Consider the following 23,485-nt stretch of genomic DNA (forward strand, 5'->3'; position numbering starts at 1 on the left):
AGTTTTCACAATATCAGCCGTAATAGATACTTCCACCCTTTGTCATATAATGACTTTACATACACCGGTACATATTCCGACCGTGCCAAGTATGCCAGGAGTCTACCATATGTGTCCCCAAATTTAAAGATGCGCCTGTGTTGAGCAAGGTTGAGTTTTGTGGTACTCCCTGGTCCTCTCCCGCAGAGTTAGCAATCTCTCACTAGTGGGGTCCCTAACATACTCTGCCTCTGCTAGCGTTACCTCTGTCTCCTTAACCACTTAAGGACCTCCTCCTGTAAATATACATTAGCAGAATGGCACGTCTGGGCAGATGCACGTACCGGCACGTCATGTACATCTACCCAGCCGTGTGTCGCGGGCGCACACCCGCGACCCGGTCCGATCGCCACTGGGGTCCCGCAATCGATCCCCGGAACTGAAGAACGGGGAGAGCCGCGTGTAAACACGGCTTCCCTGTGCTTCAATGTGGCGGCTGCATCGATCGTGTCATCCCCTTTATAGGGAGACACAATCGATGACGTCACTCCTACAGCCACACCCCCCTACAGTTGTAAACACACACTAGGTGAAACATAACCCCTTCAGCGCCCCCTGTGGTTAACTCCCGAACTGCAACTGTCATTTCCACAATAAACAATGTGTATTTGTGGGGGAAAAAAAGGCGCCAATTTTGTTTGGGAGCCAAGTCGCACGACCGCGCAATTGTCAGTTAAAGCGACGCAGTGCCGAATCGCAAAAAGGGGCCTGGTCCTTTACCTGCATTTTGGTCCGGGGCTTAAGTGGTTTTTAAGGAGTTGTAAAGGAAAAAACATTTGTGCCTAAAATTAATGTCTGCAAGGTAGACAGACAGAATAGTGTAAGGATTCTGTTAAAAAACGAGTACATACCTATTAAATTCCTTCATCTATATCACCTCTGGTGTTCTAGTTTCTGTTCTCTCATTCACTTCCTGGTTTGCGGCGCTCGTTCATATTAGAACTACATTTCCCAGTATGAATTGTGGCACGTAGAGCGCATTCTTCCGCACATATGTAGTTCCCAGGAGAGGGCGAGCACGTCACTGACCACCGCAGTAAAGCCTCCCTTCATGGTGGTGAGTAACAATCATACAAGCAGGAAGTGAACAGAACAGAGAAGAAATAGAGCAACTTCTGAGCAAAAACACTGAGGAAGTGAAGAGAGGAATGTCTGCAGGTAAAGGATGCTTATTATGAAAAAACATGGTTTCCTTTACAACCCCTTTAAGCTGCACTGTGGAAGCCAACTGTTTCTTAAACCCATGTACCTCTGCTATAAAAAAAAAACCTTAGTGTTGTCTTAAAAGCCTCCCATTGAAGAAGAGAGGATGTAGCATTACCATTTTCAGCCCAAAAATGATTGATATCCTTAATGCACACTTAATCTGCACATAGTCCTCTTGAAGCCAACTAGCCTCTATGCGCCAATGATGTGTACCTGTTTTCGGCCCCGGATTGAGTTCCAACAAGATTGGTGAATGGTCTGACAGGGCCTTGGGCAAATAAGAAACTGCCCTAACCAGTTCCATACCCTCCCCCTCAGTCAGGATAGTGTCTATTCTGGAGAGTGTCTTGTGCGTTTCCAAATAACAGGAGTACTCCCTAATATCAGGATGATGAAAATGCCAAACATCTCTGAACCCATGAGTAGACATCCAACCCGCGAGGGTGACTGGGGTGCCAAATGTTGCACCCAGCCTTTCCAGAGCAGAGTCTGACACAGAGTTGAAATCGCCCAAGATGAAGATCCTCCCCTCCGCTACCTCAAATGTCGCTCGTATCATATCATCCAGATGACCTAGCGAAAAGGGAGGAGGCACATACAAATTTACCAACGTTAGAAATCTATTCATCACTTGTAACACCAATATAACATACCTCCCCTTAGTGTCAGTCCGAACTGCATGTATCAATATGGGCATAGCTTTGGTGACCAGGGTGGAGAACCCCCCTTGCATAGGAGTAGTAGCTGGCATGGTAGGCCCCTGCAATATGAGCCATTTTTAGAGAGAGGGCCCTGGAAATGAGTCTCCTAAAGTAGAATTGGGTGTGGTTTATACTTTTTAATATAATCAAGGATCAATGATTGTTTAAATTTGGAGTTGAGGCCTCTGACATTCCAGGCCAAAATCTTGAGACTCGCCTCCATGGCAAAAAGACATGAGTTGGGGGACCCCCTTTCCGGGACACACCCAACCAAAGAATCAGGGCTCCAGGCCCCTCCCCCCACATACAGAGAGCAGAGTAGCAACAGTATTGTGAAGGGCCCAAAGCAGTCAAACTGAATGAAGACAATCTCAACCAGATAGAAACATACAATCCCCAGCAGAAAAAACACCCCAACATCCCCCGCACCCAGCCCCAACCTGCCAGGCACTTTGTTCCCATAACCTTAGAGCCTTAGTTCAAATAGGTAACAGAGGTGTGACTTAAAACTGTCACACAGGGCACATCACCCAGAGGCTGATGTCCTCCACCGTGAGTCAAAAAACTGTTCTTTCGCCAGGAAGACCAGGAGAAAAAAATAACACAAAAAAAAACTTATTTAACAGTTTGAGAAACTGTAAGTATCAGCTTGCAGTGCAGAGAGCAGTCTGCAGACACAGCAGACAGTACAGGTACATGCCAGCAGCATTCACAAAAGTACCGAAGGCTGCACTTAGCAGAACCGCCAGGGAGAGAGAAGCATCTCAGGAAAACAATAAAGAGATAATCAAGAGAGATTTTGGTCTCCCAAAAAAAGGAAAAACACACAAAAATAAATATTTATATTTTTGTCCCTGTCCTTCTTTGCATAATCCCCCCCCCCCCACACCAAAACTGCATCAGGGAGGCCGGGAATAAGCTCTATCTCTTGGGCGACCGTAGGCATCTAGCCACTCAGAGACCTCAGTAGGATTAGTGAAAAAGTATGCTTTTCCATTCTCCACAACGCGCAGCTTAGCAGGATACAGCATACTATAAATCAGGTCGAGACCCCTCAATCTCTTTTTCACAGGTTGGGAAGACGCCCTCTTCTTCTGGGTGGACGCTGAAAAGTCAGGATAGATCGATATTCAATAGCCATTGAAAGTCAGTTCAGGGCCTGTTCTAGCCCCCCTCAGGATATTCTGGTCACGGAAGTGCAATACTTTTGCTATCATAGATCGGGGGGGGGGCACCGTTTGGAGACGCCCGGCCTGGGATACGGTGTGCCCTTTCAATGGCAAACATTTTAGTGAAGGTGTCTGGAGCCATGTGTTCAATCAGCCATTTCTCTAGAAATTCTTCTGGGTGTCTCCCCTCCACCCCCTCAGGGAACCCCACCAGCCTTATGTTGTTCCTTCCATGTCGGCCATCTTTAAAGTATGTTTAGAAAGTTTTCTTAGCCACCTGCGCAGCTGTGTCCAAAGGCCTGACTGTATCCTCCAGGGAAGCAATGTGTTGATCAGTAGTCTGTGCCTTTTCCCTGAGTTTCTGCATGTCATGTTTCATGAAGGAGAATTCCACGCTGAGCTCCTCAAAATGGTCTATCAGCTTATTCTGACAGCCTTGTATGGCAGCCATGATCTGGGTCAGGGACAGCTCATCCTCCCCCTTCACTTCCCTGTCAGCTCTGGCCCTGCGATCTCTCAATCTGTCCAGCGATCTCCCCCTCCTCATCACATCTTCCCTTTGTGGCTCAGGACTCCCCCCTGTCCAGGGGGGGAATGCCTGCTGAGGGGCTTCCATGGATCTCTGCAGCAACGGCCATTCCTCCTCCTCCTGTGATCCGGTGCTATTTTTAGAGCCCCAGGCGAATTTTGCCAGCCGTTCCCCAGGCGTTTTAGGCCAGGGGGGGCCCGTACTTTACCATCCCCAGAGGTTCCCCGGGGGTCCCCGCACACATCCCTGGCAGGTCTGTGCCAAAAGCAGGTGCCGCCGGCCCAGGATCACTACAGGATTACTAGTCTGCAGATGGAGCTCCTGTCCCGCACATGCCGTGCGCTGGCTCTGCCCCCCTCCTCCTGGATCATTCTTACTACTGATGCAAGTTCGAGGGGTTGTGGAGCATACTGCGATCATCTCGCAGTACAATGCAGATGGGACTTCCCCACTGTGGGAGTGGTCTCCAACATCCTGGAGATATGGGTGGCCTATCTAGCCCTAGTGAGCCTGAGAGATCATCTACAGCAGAAACTGGTCATGTTGCGCTTGGACAATAGGGCAGCAGTGTCGTATATCCAACAGCAGGGGAGAACTCACAGCATCCATTTACTGAGAGAGGTGGAGCCCATTATGCTGTGGGCGGAGGGGAACCTGCTGGGTTGGAAAACAATCTACCTTCCCGGTCACCTGAATGAGGAAGCAGATCATCTGTCTCTGAATTTAAGACAGCAACATGTGGTCCCTTCACCCCTCGATATTCAGCCGGATCATGGGTCTCTAAAATTCTCCAGAAGTCTATCTTTCCGATTTCATCAGTAAACGCCAAATTACCAAGATTCCTCTGTTGCCTGCCTCATTCTCAGGCGGAGGTGGTGGATGCCCCCTCGAGCCTGTGGCAATGTAAGACAGCTTATGTTTCCCCCCCAAACCTCTAATCTTGAGGTTTCTTCTCAGATCTGTTATTCGTTCTGGACTGTCTGATGTCTCAGCCTTTCGCCCCAGCAGAATCCTCTTCTATATGGAACCTAACGCTCAAGACTGCCTCTTCAATTGCAGTTACTTCAGGGACGAGGGCCTGGGAGCAGAAGACGAACACATATTATTTTTTTTTTTTTTTTCCGGATAGAGTGGAACTACGGAAAGTCCAAGGTTTTTTCCTTAAAATTTCTTGTTGATCCACTGTCTCGGAAGTGTGGGTGCTTCCTACTTTTCCAGATCTGCACTCGGGTTCACTACATGAGTTGGACATATCCAGAATTTTAAGATGTTACCTACAGGCTGCAGCACCCTTTAGAGCAGGGGTGTCCAAACTTGTTTCAAAGAGGGCCAGATTTGATGAAGCAAACATGGTTGAGGGCCGACCATTTTGCCTGACATTCTTTAAACCATTAAAATTTGGTCAAAGTTCGTCCGAGCACTAATACACTGCCCAACAAGAATTATCTTGCCTTTGTGGCTGTGGTGAAGAGATGAGCTTGGGCGTGTTATTTGGATATGCCGTATTTATTGGCTTATAACACGCACTTTCACTTTAAAAAGGATGTTTCAGGAAAACAAATCTTCAATTTTTAATAAAGAACTGTGAAGCTAAATAAGGGTCAGTGCCCATGAATGCAGCCTAATCAGTGCCCATCTGCAGCACCCACCGTATTGCCATGAATGCAGTAACCACCGTATTGCCATGAATGCAGCACCCACCGTATTGCCATGAATGCAGCACCCACCGTATTGCCATGAATGCAGCACCCACCGTATTACCATGAATGCAGCACCCCCCGTATATTGCCATGAATGCAGCACCCCCAGTATATTGCCATGAATGCAGCACCCACTACATTTCCATGAATGCAGACTCACCATTGCTGTCAGTGCAGCCCGCAGAGGAGACTGGGATGGGGCGGGACGAGCGCCAACAGACAAACAGGAGAAACTCCTGTTTTCTTGGCGGGCCTCTTTAATTGAAAGTCACGCCTCCTGTGATGGACAGAACAGTTGTCCAATGGCAGCACAGGAGACGAGACTTCCTTTTACACAGAACGCTGTGTAAACAGGAAACACTCTCCTGTTTGCACGGAACTGGTCCCTCTCCTCCAAGGCAGCCAGCATACCTATCTTTTTGTGGCCCCTGTCGCTCAGGGATTAATTGCGGGCCACAAAAGATATCCATGTCAAGATCACCAGACGGGCTGTCCGAAATCGGAGTGTGGGGCGCGATTTGGCCCACAGGCCGGACTTTGGATATGCCTGCTTTAGAGCATCAAACAGATTGTTTATACTTCCTTTGGGTAAGAACAGAAGGAAGGAAGCAGCTTCAAGAACTATTGCCTCATGGATTTGTAAGCTGATCCAAGGAATGGATCATCCGGCGGTTAAAGCACACTCAACTAGGGCAATTTCTTCATCTTGGGCGGCAAGGACTAATGCCTCTGTAGAGACAATATGCAAAGCCGCTACTTGGTCTTCTCCGAACACGTTCATGCGACATTATAGAATTGATCCAGGGGCACTCGCTTCAGTGGAGTTCGGAAGAAGGGCAATTGATTCAGCTCTTTTGATTCCTTATTTTTTTTTTTTCTCTATGAGCATTGCCCATCCAGTTTGTAGCTATTTATTTTATCACAGGTATGCTGCCATAGAGGCACCAGGAAAACTGAAAATTGTATCGTACATACCGTAATTTTCCTTTCCTGGTGGCTATCAATGGCAGCATACATGTCCCTCCCTTGGTATTCAATGTAAAAAGACAATGCTATGGGAGGGGGGGGGTATGGGTCCCACTTTTATAATTTATTCACTACCCTGAGGGGAGGAGTCCTCAGCAGAGCTTATCACAGGTATGCTGCCATGGATAGGCACCAGGAAAGGAAAATTCCGGTAAGATTCATTTTTCAGTTTTCTTGTTATTTATAGCGCTTTTACCTTTGGCCGTGAGCCACATATCAATTATTGTTAGCCATTGAAACTTGTTACACACAGGAATATATTTGCAGTGTTTTTGCACACAGTCATTTTGAAGAATTCTCATTTCTGTTCTGTGTTCATCAATACCAATATTCTAAGTGTGTGCCAGCTCGCCCCAGCTGTGATTTGTATGTAAACAAGGCAGATTGTTGTTCTTTCAGTAAAGAAGTCATTGATCCTATGTTCCGGAAAAGCAAAGACACGGATAAATGCCTTCCTCTAGTCAAAGCACCTCTCCACAGTAGTAAAATAGTAGCTAGGCACACAGTTAACCCTTTGATTGTCCCTGATAAAACAGATTTCCGACCAGCCCTCAAAAAATTCAAAGCCAGCAGCTACACATACTTTAACTGCTGACTTTTAATATTAGGAGAAGTGGTAAGTACCTGTCCTGGAGTCCAGTAATACCGGGTGCTGTTGCCATCATTGCCCGCAAGGAAACCCGGCGATGAAGCATTGTGGCTTTCACGGCCGGGTCAATACAGTGCATGCGCGAAGCACGCTGCGCTCTTACTGGCCCGGCGGTGGGGGAAGGGGAAGGGAGCTGGACTTCTGACATACCTCACGAGGCTAGGTCCATCAGAAATGGGGACACAGGTTCCCCCCACCCCCCTTGATGTGGCATCAAAGGGGGGGAGGAGACAGATGAGCAAAAGTTCCACTTTTGGGGGCAACTCTGCTTTAAACCCTTCCCAGCCAGTGTCATTAGTTCAGTGACTGCATATTTTTAGCACTGACCACTGTAATAGTGTCACTGATCCCCAAAAAAGTGTTGAAAAGTGTCGGTGTCCATAAATATATCCCATAGTTTGTAGACGCTATAGGGTTTGTGCAAACTAATCAATATCCGCTTATTGAGATTTTCAATTTTATTATTTACCAAAAATCTGTAGAAAAAAAATACATATTGGCCTAAATTGATGATGATTTTTTTTTTTTATTGGATATGTTTTATAGCAAAAATCTGTAGCGGAAATACATATTGGCCTAAATGTTCCTGCCACACAGCATCATGATACCACCACCATGCTTCACTGTAGGGATGGTATTGGCCAGGTGATGAGTGGTGCCTGGTTTCTGTCAGACCTAAATATTGCCATTCAGGCTAAAGAGCTCAATCTTCGTTTTATCAGACCAGATAATTCTGTTTCTCATGGTCTGAGAGTCCTTCAGGTGCCTTTTGGCAGGCTATCATGTGTTTTTTGTTTACTGAGGAGTGGCTTCTGTCTGGTCACTCTACCACACAGGCCTGATTGGTGGAGTGATGTAGAGATGGTTGTTCTTCTGGAATGTTCTCCTCTCTTCAGAGAAACGCTGAAGCTCTGTCAGATCATCAGGTTCTTGGTCACCTCCCTAAGGCTCTTCTACCTTATCGCTTAGTTTTGCCAGGTAGTCCACTCTAGGAAGAGTCCTGGTGGCTCCAAATTTCTTCCATTTATGGATAATTAAGACCACTGTGCTCATTGGGACCTTAAATGCTGCAGAACTTTTTCTGTACCCTTCCCCAGATCAGGTGCATCCTGTTTTCACTGATCATCCTTGAGATGTTTCTACAACTTGATTGTAGTCGACCCTGTGGTTAATTGAGTTGATTGGACATGATTTGGAAAGGCACACACCTGTCTATATAAGGTACCACAGTTAACAGTGAATGTCAGCGCACAAACCAATATACAATCCGGTCTTGGAGATCTCCATAAAATTATGTGGACATCATGGCTTGGTTTGTGTGCTGACATTTACTGTTAACCGTGGTACCTTTATATAGACAGGTGTGTGCCTTTCCAAATCATGTCCAATCAACTGAATTTACCACAGGGTCAACTCCAATCAACTTGTAGAAACATCTCAAGGATGATCAGTGAAAGAAGGATGCACCTGAGCTCAATGCTGTGTGTCATGGCAAAGGCTTTGAATACTTATGTACAATGTATTTTTTTTTTTTTTTTTTATATAAATTTGAAAAGATTTTAAACACACTTTTTTCACATTGTCATCATGGGGTATTGTTTGTAGAATATTGACAAAAATAATTAATTGAATCAATTTTGGAATATTTTTTGTTTCTCGATTTGTGTGCCATTGTGGTGATTCCCCTTCACTTTCTGTCTCATAGCCAAACAGCAAGTGAGAGGAAATACCTGCAAATTAAGAGAATACCTTAGGGACCCCTAAGTCACTAGAACTAGTGTCCCAATTGGAAGATTCTCCTCTATTACGTTTCTGGTGACAACCCAACATTGCGATTTTTCTTTTTCTTTTTCTTTAATTCCCCTTTCAATGGTAAATAGAATTAATCTGCTTAACGGGGGGCAAAGACATTGATAAAAGTTGACAAGCCTTCTAATTCCTCGCCACTCTATCCAGAACAAAAACAAAGTTTTGCCTTTAGTTATACTTGAAGCGCTGTGAATTATTTCTGGATGTACTGTAATACCTAAATATATGTTTATTAAAAGGACTTTTAATATATAGTGGCTATAAAAAGTCTACACACCCCTGTTAAAATGTCAGGTTTCTGTAATGTAAAAAAAATGAGACAAAGATGAAATTAAATGATAAGAATTTATTCCACCTTTAATGTGACCTATAAACTGACCTATAAACTGTACAACTCAGTTGAACAACAAACTGAAATGAGCGGGACATGTGGCCCTTGAGGCTCCCGACAGCATCTAGCGAGGCAGGCTAGAGGACTTGGACACCCGTCCGCAACCTGAATACTTCCTCCCCCTCATCATAAGCAGCAGGCGATCGCAAGGTTCAAACCATGGGGAAATCTGGTAGGAAGCCTGAGAAAGCTTGGGGGAAAACAGTCAGTCACTATCCTTGGGCTATCCATGTGTGATCTACAAGCCCTTGGTGGTAAGAAGCTTCTGGCATTAGCTTCTAGTCTAATTGATTACTAGATTATTAATATTGATTATTGATTATTAATGGCTTAGACGTAACAGAGGACCCTTAGGTGTGAGGTCCAGATGCTTTATTCACAATTTTTTGTTTAGATGTGCCTGGACCATGTCAGTTTTGATCCATTGTGGACTATTTGGGGCAATTTCAATATTATCCCTATTAAGGAATTGCGGAGTGGGGGGTTGGTCCAATCAGGTAAAAGCCTTTAACCCATGGTGTATAAATAGGTAGCCGATGTCCTCTACTGTACCCCAAGATATGTAATCTACAGATACATTTTGTTTATCATTTTGGGTAAGGGATTGTAATCGGATACTGAAGGGGTAGCTTTAGTTACACTGTGTGTAGAAAACATAGAATTTTCTCTTCTGTTCATGGACGGACACAGCAGCATTGACCTTAGGGTTATATATCCTTCCTTTCAGGAGAGACTAGGCAGAAAAAACAGCACTTCAAGTGTTAAAACACTTCTCTCAGTACAGCACCTCCCAGGGGGCGGGTCCCCCAGGTACATCCCACTCTCTGCATCATGCAGTCCCTGTTTTTTTCTGCCTATTGTTAGGAGAAGACATGGCTCCTCTGGGCCCATGTGCTCTGGAGGTTTTTTTCTGTGATTTTGTCGCTTTTATTTAGTTTTTCCTGCATTTTTGGATCTTGGGATCTACAATCAACTGCCGACTGGGTGACAGGCTGGATCTGTAGTCCCCCCATGTTAGGCCATCGAGTAAGTGCCGGCCTTTAGCTATGTGCTGGGCCGTCCATGACATGCCCCGTTGCTCCAGGGGTGGCCGGTGAGCTATATGCTACAGGGCACACATATGACCAGACTATATGGCTGAGTCACAGTGTGCCGGGCCGACAGCCATGCCGTGTCTACTGCGGACGTTGGGTCTGTCTGGAATGCCTCCAGCCGGTGGTCACAGGATGGGTAAGTAGTATCCCCTTGCCTTGGCATGGTGGTTCGGCTGGTGCATTCCTGGGGCGGTCGATCGAGGGTCTGCCCTGCTTTACTATCTCCCTTCCTCTCCCTTCTTCCCTGCATTTCAGGTGACGGCCGTCAGGTGGGGGGTCCGCCTGGGGGGCACCGTTACTGCCGGGGGGCTGCGCTGCTGTGGGGTGCTGTTTTTTGTCTTTTATGATGTCGTGTGTGCTGGGGGGGGACCTGCAGGGTCTGGTGCATTTGCTGTGTTGCGCTGTTTTTTTGTCACTATGTTTTAAAGCACGTGTATGGCCGCCATTTTGCCGGTGACGCGCTCCTATTGAATCAGCGGCCATTTTCTTGTAGCCTGCATGCTTTTTCTGCATGTTGGCGGCCATCTTGGAAAGGGTTTTGGCCTCTAGTGCCCAGAATAACGGTGCCAAGGCTCTCGGCACACTTCCTGAGGGACGGCACAGCACGGACAGCGTTTTCAGCTTCTCAGCAGCACTACAGCCTGGGCGGGTGGTGAGTCCTCTGGGGGGTCCCCTGCTCTCTGTTGCGGCCGGGAGGGTGGCCTGTGGGTCTTGCCTTGCAGTACAAGGGTGGCATTTACGGTGGGTCAGCATGGCGTCCGAACCGGAGGCTTCTACCCCAAGCATGCCAAGGTTAACCCTTAGTGCCCCTGTTCTTGCGGCCTCGGTGGATGCTATGACGGGAGTCCTTGAGGCGTTTGTTGCCAGGATTGAAGCGGCGAGTGGCCAGAAGGGGGGTAAACCCCCCTCCCTACACCTTCTTCTGGGGATGTCTCTGACACGGAATCGGGCCCTGCTACTGCGTCTGGCCCTGTTTCCGTCATATCAGATGATGCAGGCTTAGCCCACACGGACAGTGAGGATGACTCTGCTTCAGGGTCAGCGCATGATAAGGCGTTTGTTGGCGCTCTTATCGCTGCGGTGCGGGATACTCAAACTTGAGGATTCGGCGGAGGCATTAGAGATGCTGGTCCCTTTTGGGTTCCGCAAGCCACCCCGCACCACGAAAGTGTTTTCCTTGTGTTCCATTGCTGGACAAACTGTTGTACAAGGAATGGGATTGGCCACAGAAGGTTTTTGCTGTTCCAAAATACTTTGCGGTCCGTTAACCGTTTGAGGAGGATTTCCTAAAAAAGTGGGTATCTCCTCCGTTAGCGGACCCCCCTGTGTCCAGACTAAACAAGGCCTTTGGAAACATTGCCTTTGGAAGGGGCTCCTGCTTTTAAGGACCCCACATATAGGAGAGCTGAGGCTGTGGCCCGCTCCATGTTCACAGTTGTGGGGTCGGCAGTGAGACCGGTCCTGGCCGGGGCTCTGGTGTCGTAGACACTTACCAAACTGGCAAAGTCCTTGCTGCAGGAGCTGGAGGCACATAATGCTCCTGAGGCCTGTGTGGACCTGGCCGACCAGTTGGTGCAGGGCCTAAAGTTTGTCTGTGAGTCGGCCCTGGATAAGCGGTGGTGCTAGGCCGCCTTGTGTGGCTGAAGTGTTGGTCTGCAGACCAGTCTTCTAAAAAGACCTTGGTGGACTTGCCCTTTTTAAGGGTGAACGGCTTTTTGGGGCGTCTCTGGATGACATCATAAAAGATGCCACAGGCGGTAAGAGCACTCTGCTCCCGCATTCTGGAAAGGGTAAGGAGCCTTGCCGTAAGCAAGGGCCCTCCTTTAGTACCCTCAATCTTTTTTTCGCCCGCCAAGTGCGGCAGGAAAATGTTTTCAGGGCGCTAAGGCGCCTGCTGAAGGGCAAAAGCCCACCTGGTACCGCAAGCCCGACAAGCCTGCCTCTGCATGAAGGTCTGCCCCCGCCCGCATTTCTCGGGTGGGGGGCCGGCTTCGCGAATTTGCGGTTCGGTGGAGGTATCTTCTTTCCGACCGATGGGTTTGCGAAGTAGTTTCCTCGGGGTACAAGATTAGTTTCTCTCTTGTCCACCAAACATATTTTTTCCTTCCAACCTCCAGCTTCCTCCGGAACGCCGGAAGGCTCTGTCAGGGGCTGTCCAGGATCTGCTGGTCAGGGGAGTGATTGTACCGGTTCCCTCAACGGAACGGTTTCAGGGGTTTTACTCCAATCTGTTTGTAGTCCCCAAGAAGGAAGGGGTCTGTCCAATCCTGGACCTCAAGGCCCTCAATTGTTTTGTCAAGGTTCAAAAATTCAGGATGGAGTTGATCCGCTCAGTAGTGGCAGCGCTCCATCAGGGGGATTTTCTAGCATCCTTGTATATCAGGGACGTGTACCTGCATATCCCCATATGCGCAAAACACCAGAGATTTCTGCGTTTTGCGGTCGGAGAGGACCACTTTCAATTTGTGGCCCTCCCGTTCGGTCTGGCCTCGGCACCACAGGTTTTCACCAAGGTGCTCGCTCCGATTCTGGCCCTGCTGAGGCAGCGCGGGATCGCTTTCGTAGGATACCTGGACGACCTTCTTCTGAGAGCTTCTTCAAGCTCAGAATTAGAAGAGGATGTGGCTATCACCTGTCAGACCCTCCGAGAATTCGGTTGGCTACTGAATACCCAGAAGTCAGTACTGGTACCGTCTCAGCGGCTGGAATACTTGGGGTTAGTCCTAGACTCCTCAGAGGCAAGGGTTTTCCTCCCAACGGAAAAACTACAGACACTGCAGTCTGCGGTGCAGCGGTTGGCGACCCAGAAGTGGGCGTCACTTCGCTTTTGCATGAGAGTGCTGGGTCTGATGGTGGCCTCTTTCGAGCCGGTTCCGTATGCTCAATTCCACACTCGGGTGTTGCAGAAAGAGATTCTGTCACGTTGGGACAAGCTTACTTTGTCTCTGGATTACCAGATTCGGGTGGGTCGACTGGTCAGGTCCTCCCTAGTGTGGTGGCTGACAGCTCCGGTACTTCGGACCGGGAAATAGTTTCTGCCGTGCCACTGGACGGTGGTCACGACGGATGCCAACCTCTTCGGCGCTGGACTCAGGAGGAGGCCCGCCTACCAATCAATGTCCTGGAGCTCCGGGTGATCAAGCTGTGCCTCTCCATATGGTCTCTGGGTCTGCAGGGTTGACCGGTCAGGATCCAGTCCGACAACGCCACGGCCGTGGCGTACGTCAATCATCGGCTGCAGCAACGGAAGTCGCGCACATCCTCCAGTGGGCCGAAAGGTACGTGTACATTCCAGGGGTGCTGAACTGGCAAGCCAACTACCTAAGTTGCCAAACGCTAGACCAAGGAGAACGGTCGCTACACCCGGACGTGTTCCGGAAGTTTATTCCACAAGTGGGGCACTCCAGACGTGGATCTTCTGGCGTCCCGTCTCAATCGGTGTCACGGTTCGTGGCCAGGTCAAGAGACCCATGGGCGGACGCGTCCAGACGCGTTGGTGGCACCATGGGGTCACTATCGCCTAATTTCCGCCTTCCCTCCTCTGAAGCTTCTTCCTTTCCTGCTGCGCAGAGTGGAAGCCAAGGGGATACCAATAATCCTGGTCGCGCCGCCCCTGGTCTTTCACCCTGCTTTACAGTTGCTGGCTTTAACGGTGTGGCTGTTGAGAGCCAGGTGCTGAAGGACCGAGGCCTGTCGGGCTCGGTGATCTCTACCATGCTACGAGCACAGAAGTCTACTTCACAAAAGATCTACCATCGTACGTGGAAGGCCTACATCTCTATGTGTGAAGAGATGAAATGGCACCCCCGTACATACGTGATGTCCCGGATTCTGCTGTTCTTACAGCGTGGAGTGGATCAGGCTCTCGCCTTAAGTACGGTTAAGAGTCAGATTTCGGCTTTAGCCGTCTACTTTCAGCGACCCTTGGTGGTGCACTTCTTGGTGCGTACGTTTGTGCAGGGGGTTCGTTTGAAGACATTCGAAAGATTCCTTTGTTGACTCTGTCCCAGAAGGTGGTTTTTCTGGTGGCAATTACCTCGGTTAGATGGGTATCTGAACTGGCCTTGTCTTGCAAGGCTCATTACTTAGTCATCCATAAGGATAATGTGGTGCTGCGGCCGCAGCCGTCATTCCTCCCAAAGGTTGTTTTGGCTTTTCACATTAATGAGGACGTTGTTCTTCCATCCTTATGTCCTCGGCCGAAGGAAGCCACGTTACATTCCTTGGATGTGGTTCGAGCCCTACGGGTGTACTTGTCTGCTACCGCTCCGTTTCGGAAGTCGGACTCACTGTTCGTGTCGGTGACTGGTCCTAAGAAAGGTCTGGCGGTCTCGTCGGCCACCATTTCTAGGTGGATCAGACAGGTTGTGCTCCAGGCCTATGCCCTAAAGGGGCGGGCGCCCCCCTTTCAGGTTACAGCGCATTCGACCAGGGCGTTCAGTGCCTCTTGGGCATTCCGCCATCAAGTGTCTGTTTTACAGGTATGTAAGGCAGCGACATGGTCGTCAATCCACACCTTCTCTAAGTTTTACAAGGTGGAGGTGGGTGCATCTTTGGATGCCTCCTTTGGCCGCAAGGTTTTACAGGCGGCTGTTTTAAGGTTGAAGTTCCTCCGTTGAGGTACTCTGGTTTGTTTGGGGTGAAGCTTGGTTTTCTGTGTTTTTTTCCCACCCCTCAGGTCAATGCTGCTGTGTCCGTCCATGAACGGAAGAGAAAATAGGATTGTTGTACTCACCGTAATATCCATTTCTCTGAGTTCATGGACAGACACAGCACCCACCCCTCCTTTGTTTGTACTGCTTGTTTACGAACTGGGACTGCATGAACTGGGACTGCATGATGCAGAGAGTGGGATGTACCCGGGGGACCCGCCCCCTGGGAGGTGCTGTACTGTGAGAAGTGTTTTAACACTTAAAGTGCTGTTTTTTCTGCCTAGTGAAAGGAAGGCTATATAACCCTAAGGTCAATGCTGCTGTGTCCGTCCATGAACGGAAGAGAAATGGATTTTACGGTGAGTACAAAAATCCTATTTTTTCCAGTTCACTTTTAGATTTGAATTTTTTAAGTGATTAATTTAGGACACAGAATTGTATAGTAAACGTTTTTTGTGCGAAAAGGTTTAAGGTAGGGGGAAAAAAAACAACAGTTATTTAATACCTACTAATTAAACCTTCCACATAATTGTTGTCATTGTTACAAATTGAAAACTTAACCAATAGACATGTTTTTCAAAATGTATAATGTAAAAATGTCATTGTTTTTCTATCAGTGTTCTCAACTTTTGGATGAGGACGCTAGAGATGATTTAATTGAAGAACTAACAGATGAGTATGAAGACATCCGTCAAGAACATTATGATTCCATGAAGGTAAATTTGCTGGCCAAGCTTATTTTCTAATCTCCGATAAGATTTCTGACTCTTTGCATGCTTTCACTGGGAATGTCTTGGAAAAATATTGTGTTTCAAAAAATAAGTTCACCTTTTGTAATATGTTACTTGTAACACCCCATATTTGGGGTGGAATGCGTAACATATGCCAGCAGCTGCATCCTCTCCCCCTGGTGACAGCAAGCAGGGGGACCTTCTCCCCGCAACTGCTGTCACAATTTGAAAATAGCTCTGCCCATACAGCCATGTAATTCATTCACAGTTTTCTGTAAATGCACGAACTACAACTACCTTTAGCCACAGTAAAGTGTAAAAGAATTACAGAATTGCAAAGAAAACTTGATAAAACACAGTAACAATGAAACATTGCAGTTAAGCATAAAATACAGTAAAACAGAGCAGAACAAAAGAGAGAGAAGAAAGAGAAAATGACAACTATGTTTGGCTTTTATTTTTATTTATTTTTTTGCTTTTTATTTATATACTGTGTGTGTGTATGTATATGTGTGTGTGTGTGTATATATATATATATATATATATATATATATATATATATATATATATATATTATACACACACAGTTGCAAGAAAAAGTATGTGAACCCTTTTGGAATGATATGGATTTTTGCACAAATTGGTCATAAAATGTGATCTGATCTTTATCTAAGTCACGACAATAGACAATCACAGTCTGATTAAACTAATAACACACAAAGAAATAAATGTTTCCATGTTTTTATTGAACACACCATGTAAACATTCACAGTGCAGGTGGAAAAAGTATGTGAACCCCCTAAATTAATGGCATCTCCAAGAGCTAATTGGAGTGAGGTGTCAGCCAACTGAAGACCAATCCAATGAGATGGGAGGTGTTGGTTACAGCTGCCCTATAAAAAAACACACACCAGATCTGGGTTTGCTTTTCACAAGAAGCATTGCCTGATGTGAATGATGCCTCGCACAAAAGAGCTCTCAGAAGACCTACGAGTAAGAAAAGTATCTCCAAAAGCCTTGCTGTTCATCAGTCCACGGTAAGACAAATTGTCTATAAATGGAGAAAGTTCAGCACTGCTGCTACTCTCCCTAGGAGTGGCCGTTCTGTAAAGATGACTGCTCAATGAGGTGCTGCTTAATGAGGTAAATAAGAATCTTCGAGTGTCAGCTAAAGACTTACAAAAGTATATGGCATATGCTAACATCCCTGTTAGCGAATCTATGATACGTAAAACACTAAACAAGAATGGATTTCATGGGGAGATACCACAGAGGAAGCCACTGCTGTCCAAAAAAAAACATTGCTGCATGGTACAGTTTACACAAGAGCACCTGGATGTTCTACAGCAGTATTGGCAAAATATTCTGTGGACAGATGAAACCAAAGTTGAGTCCTTTGGAAGAAACACACAACACTATGTGTGGAGAAAGAGGAACAGCACACCAACATCAAAACCTCATCCCAACTGTGAAGTATGGTGGTGGTGGCATCATGGTTTGGGGCTGCTTTGCTGTGTCGGGCCTGGACGGATTGCTATCATCGAAGGAAAAATTAATTCCCAAGTTAACTGACACCAATGACAATATTACTGCTTGTAACTTCCCACAGTTAAAAAAAAAAAAAAAAAAAAAAATCTTTTGTAGATTTTCAATGACCTAAACATTTTCAATGTTAGTGGACATACAATTTAAATAAAACAAAAACTTGTTGAACCTTTTCAACATGCAACCAAGACAACTATTTTCAGTGTCTTTCTAATACAACTGTACCCACCCTTAAGCAAACTTAAACGTTGGTTAGAGATAGCTTAGTGGGGCACAAAAGCAATAATTAAAAACCAAATGTTTCCCAAAATCTAATACTTCCTCCCCATTATAGTTACCGGTTTAAAATGGTACATCCAAAGTACTTTTATCACTTATGATTTACGGGATATATATATAAAAAAAATTTGGTCTATCCTCCCTCCTATTTAGGGTTAAACCTAATACCCACTAATAAAATACAAACATTTATCTATATTTTCCATAGATAGACTCAGCTTGAATTCCCCTAATAACCTTAATCTCTAATACACAAGTATTTTGTTATCATATTAAATACTTTCAGTTTTGTTCATAGTTTTGTGGCCGCCAATTGTTGACAATAAATCTATATTTTAAGATCTTAATATCATAAAGATATGATAAGAGTTAAACAAGAGTTATTTTGACCAGAAGTGAAAGCTTCAATATAATCAACCTTTTATTAGAGCTTATACAAAGTCTAATCTAACACACAGAACTACAGTCCCAAACAAGCAGAAAAACTGTAGGTTAAAATACAAACATTTACCTGGAGGAATATAGAGCATATTCCTCTAAAACATTAGAGTACAAGTGTGTGCAGTTGCTACATGTAAGTATAAAATACCTATACCATAGTTACCCTTTAAGACCCATCCTTCTGGCCATGCTTCCATAAAGTGAGCTGCCTTTACCTCTGCTGTCGAGTATATCTCTATATGCCGACGTCCCATTGGTTGGCCTAGCTAGGATCAGGATTGGAGGCCTCACTCCATAAATCAGCCCCCTTTCATGCAAATCCTAGTGACTATATTCGGGCAGCAGAGTAAAGTGAATTTTCACAGGGTCAAAGGGTGGGGCTATCTTTATTGAACATCCCAGCATGGGGTCAATCACATAAAGTGGTTTTAACTCAATGACTCCGAATTGTCTAGTAAGAACAAAGGGCTTTCCTATGTGCTAAATGCCATGACTTGGCAAGCTAAATGAACAATATAATCCGTACGCTGGATGAAATGTCATCAGCCCCTACTAAATTAAATATATTCATAATTACAATATATATATTATTATATATATATATATATATATACATATATATATTTATATATATATATATATATATATATATATATATATATATATATATATATATATATATATATATACACACAGACATATACAGCGATCTAATTTAGATTACCCCAAAAAAACATATGGAAACAATATATATATATATATTTTACTAGTAATGGTGGCGATCTGGGATTTTTATCGTGTCTGCGATATTGTGGCAGACAAATCTGACACTTTTGACAAATTTGTGGGGACTATTGTCATTTTGTACAGTGATCAGTGCTATAAACATGCACTGATTACTGTGTTAATTACACTAGCAGGGAAGGGGTTGTTACCAATAAAATTTGTATTTTAAGATTTAATATCTCAAAGCTATGATAAGAGTTAAATAAGAGTTCTTTTGACCAGATAAACAAGCTTCAATATAATAAACATTTACTAGCGCTTAACACTAGGGGGCGAGGAAGGGGTTAAGTGTGTCATAGGGAGTGATTCTGTGTGGGGGCTGGGCTACAAGTAAAACGACAGTGATCATCTGCTAGGCGGCAGATTCAAAGCAACGTACAGGTACGTTGCTTTGCCTGCCCGTGCCATTCTGCCAAAGTATGTCCATGTTAGGCGGTAGGGGGTAATGAACTTTATGGACTTTCTATGAGTCTGTGTTTTAATCATTAATTTTACTACTCCCTTCCTTTCTGAGCAACTAGGTTGGTGGGTTCACATTGAGCTTGGCGCAAGTGCCGACTTATTCCTTGTGTGTGCTCTAGTTACTTGGTAAAAACTTTGACCCCTTTTTAACCACTTCCCGCCCGGCCTGTAGTAAAATCACAGCTGGGCGGTAGTTCAGTTATCCTGACTGGGTGTCATATGACGTCCAGCAGGATAAGCCACGATTGCGCGCCTTGGGGGGGGAGGGGTGTACGGCGCAGCAATCGGTGGTGCTGTGTGTCAGTCTGACACACCGCATCACCGAACTCGATAAAGAGCCTCTGATGGAGGCTATTTACCACGTGATCAGCTGTGTCCATTCACGGCTGATCAAATTGTAAACGGTAAGAGCCTTTTATCGACTGTCCCTCACTCGCGTCTGACAGATGCCAGCCCAGGACCACCAGGTATGATGTAAGTCTATCAGTGCCACCTATCAAGGCCACCCATAAGTACCTATCAGTGCAGCCTTTCAGTACCTATCAGTGTCACCTATGAGTGTCCATCAGTGCCGCTTATAAATTCCCATCAGCGCTGCATATCAGTGACACCTCATTGATGCTTCTTTATCAGTGCAGTGCAGCCTCATCAGTGAAGGAAAAAAACATACTTATTTACACAATTTTATAACAGAAACAAATAATATATATATATATATTTTTACCCAAATTTTCTGTCTTTGCTGCAGTATACGTGTCATTTTACAACCAATGACTGCTGCTGTGGTATAAGGTGCAAATATATACAAAACAATCTTATATAAAGACAATATAAGGTGCAGCTTGTATGCAGTGCCAACAAGTGGATATATGAATAAGTCCAGTGTTGTTCTTGTCTTCATATTTCAGTGCCAGTAGTGAAAAGTAAAGTGCTGTGCTCCCCTCCCACTGTGCCCTCACTCACCAACTTTCAGTGGATTCAACACCTGTGAGAGAACTGATAGTCCTCAGATTGTTAAAGATGGATGGTCATTTGATTCTCTATACTCAAGGTTAAATGGGTTCAAACGCAATGCAGGTTTCTGACTTGTAGGTTGTGGTGTGAACCTATCCTAAGATTACTCTTACTTTTGGTTTTGATTCTTTTTGGAATGGAATACAAAAATATGTCAATGCTCAAACTGAGTTTTTAAAACAAATCATTTTCTGCTACTAAATTGAAACTGTTGAAAAGTAAAGTTTTACCTCCAGTCCAAAAATACCTCAGTGTTTGGCCTTGGCATCTACAATCCACTCCAATCTGTGGGTGATTTCATCTAAAAGGACTGGAAAAAACCTAAAGGCTGTTCCCCTCCCCTTCCCATAAACATTATTGCTCTCTACCCTTTGACAGAGTGTTTTGTTTGTAAGTGGTCCACACCTCCAGAGGTAGACCTTTATGGTCTCTTGCCCCAAGAAAGCAACTATCCTTTTAGTGGAAGGACCTCACTGACAAATGCCTTGATGTTTGTTACCGGTCTATGCGCTGTCCAGTCAATGTTGATTTTATATGCTATGACAGTTGATTATCCTGCTTGTCACTGTGTTAGTATGATTAAAGATCACCCAGGGTTCCCATGGATGCAGATTTTTAATGACTGGAATGTCAGTTCTGAGCCGAGAAACTTGGTTTTTATCATATATCTCTGGAATTTGTCCTGAAGTCCAGAGGCTTTCAGTGTCTTGGGAGGGAAGAAGCTTCTAATCCTGGATCCATGTTTTACTGAATACCAGCAGGATGTGGTACAGGTGTGCACAGCCTTTATAATCAAGGGCCTGACTTTGATTTGGGGCTCCACCCAGGATGGATCCCCAACTTGCATAAATTACTGGTGGTGTCTTTAAAGTGGTTGTAAACCCAATCTAAAAAAAACCTGCAAAACAAAGGCATAATGAGCTACTATTACCTTAGATCGAAGTCCCTGCAGTGGTCCTTGTCCCCTCCTCCGGCGGCGGCATCTCTCCTGAGGGTTACTTCCAGGTATCGTGGCTCTGGCGCTGTTATTAGCCGGAGCCGCGATGACATCACTCCTGCGCATGCGTGCAGGAGCCGCCGGTAATGGCACATGGACTGAAGCAACGGCACTTACGTGCCGTTGCTTCAGTTTGCTTTAGTGTGCATGTGCCGATGACATCAGCACATGCAATAGACAGGGGATATCTCCTAAACCGTGCAGGTTTTAGTAGATATCCTGGGTAGCTACAGGTAAGCCTTAATATAAGGTTACCTGTAGCATAAAATGGTTGTTAAGCTATAAAATAAACACATTGGCTGGTGACAGCGTTGCCAACCTAACAGATGGAAATTTACTGACACGACACTCAAAATTTCCTTTTTTTTTTGCAAAATCTTTTTTTATTCAATTCTTTATTAGCATATACAATTGGCTCACACGGGCCAAACCTTTGCCCACGCAGGGGCAGTTCTTCTGATGCGGCAACAGGGCACAACATACAACATAAACTAACTTATACTATAACACCAATGTGGGGAAAGGTACAGTTCAGGAGAATTTGTGCTCAAATTGGTAGCCAAAAGGTTAATGCAACATGAGAATAGTTGGGTCAATGTACTAACGGACTAGAGATATAGGGCTGGATTCACATACCTGAGCGCATCTCATATGTGCTACGCCGACGTAACACAGAGAGGCAAGCACAGTATTCACAAAGCACTTGCTCCCAACGTTGTGCTGGCGTAACGTATATTCCTAGGCGTAAGCCAGCCTAATTCAAAGTAGGTGGAAGTGGGCGTGATACATTTAAATGAACCGTGATCCCATGCAAATGATGGGCCGAACGAACGGCGAATGCACCGTCCCGTAGATGCTTCCCAGTGCGCATGCTCAGAATCATGTCGGAACAAACGCCTAAGATACGTCGAATCACTGAACGTAACCTACGCCCAGCCCTATTCACGTAGTACTACGTAAACTATGTAAAATAAGACGGCTGTTATGTGGTCCATACCTTTTGCATGGGATGCGCTTCCTATATGTGGAATAACTTTATGCCGGACGTATGCCTTACGTAAACGGTGTATATTACTGCAACGGGCGCAAGTATGTTCGTGAATCGGTGTATCTTAGTCATTTACATATTTGACGTGTAAATCAATGGGAGCGCCCCTTACGGCCAGCATAAATATGCGCCCAGGATACGCCGGCGTAGGAAAGTTACATTGGTCGGAGGAAGCCTATTTTCAGGCGTATCTGGTTCTATGGGCACGGCGCACATTGACACTTACGCAGCATATCTGTAGATACGTTGGCGTAAGTGCTGCGAGAATCCGGGCCATTGTGTTAATCTAGGAATTGGTTACTGCATCAGTTGCTGTGGTATTGTCATCTAGCCAACAGGTCCATACCTTTTCAAATTTTTGTGGACAACCCATGCCCCAGTAGGTGGCTTTATACAGGGGTAAACTGGCATTCACTAGGCTTTTCCATAATCTGACAGGGGGGAGACAATTGTTTCCAGTTCATCGTAATGGCCTTATGAGCATAGTACAATAGCAGGGAAATTAGTATTTTTCCTGGCTCTGAGCATTGCCAGTTGTTTCACCAGCCCCAGCAGACAATATTTTAGATCATAAGGAACATGAGTCTCAGTGACCTTAGCAATCACCTGGAGTACCGTATTTTTCGGTCCATAAGACGCACCTGACCATAAGACGCACCTAAGTTTTAGAGGAAAAAAACAAGAAAAAAAATGGTCATGTGTAATAACCACCTCAGACTATTTGCCATTCAGTTGCTGGAGGTAATAACACATTACTGCTTGCTTATTGGTTTCTAGAGGTTACTACAGATTGTCACTCACCATTCAGTTGCTAGTGGTTACTGCACACTAATTGCCTGCAATGCAGTGTCCCCCTCTGCAAGTTTCTCAGTCCTGCTGCTGCTTTAACAATCCCCACCCCCACTGCTCACAGAAGAAGGGAGAGGAAATGGAATTCACACAGACACAGCCCGCTCTGTGTGTCTTTCATCTCTCACTCAGCTTGTGCTGCTGCCCAGAGAAGGAGGGGGGGGGACACACAGAGAGCCCTCTCTGCCGTGAGAAGCTGGGAGAACGTGGCAGACAAACAGAGACATCCAGCTCAGTCTGCCCAGAGAAGGAGGGGTGTACACGGACAGCCTACTTTGCCTGGCTGTCTGTGGCTGGGAGAACACAGACTCTGCCCGGAGAAGGAGGGGGAACATGCTCCCTGTCACGGACACACAGATGCTCCCGTC

The 23,485-nt window shown here is 45.7% G+C and overlaps 1 protein-coding gene across 2 annotated transcripts in view; it reads left to right on the forward strand.

Annotated features, from left to right (window-relative positions):
* MTR (5-methyltetrahydrofolate-homocysteine methyltransferase) overlaps nucleotides 1-23,485 on the forward strand; it is a 1,155,773-nt gene that overhangs the window by 1,003,330 nt on the left and 128,958 nt on the right. For both annotated transcript variants that reach the window (XM_040350739.1, XM_040350741.1), the window contains one exon: nucleotides 15,583-15,681. In XM_040350739.1, coding sequence (XP_040206673.1) covers nucleotides 15,583-15,681 — 99 coding nt within the window. The remainder of the gene's footprint in view (nucleotides 1-15,582; nucleotides 15,682-23,485) is intronic.

Source organism: Rana temporaria, chromosome 4, assembly GCF_905171775.1.
Source record: "Rana temporaria chromosome 4, aRanTem1.1, whole genome shotgun sequence".
NCBI classification, from domain to species: Eukaryota; Metazoa; Chordata; class Amphibia; order Anura; family Ranidae; genus Rana; species Rana temporaria.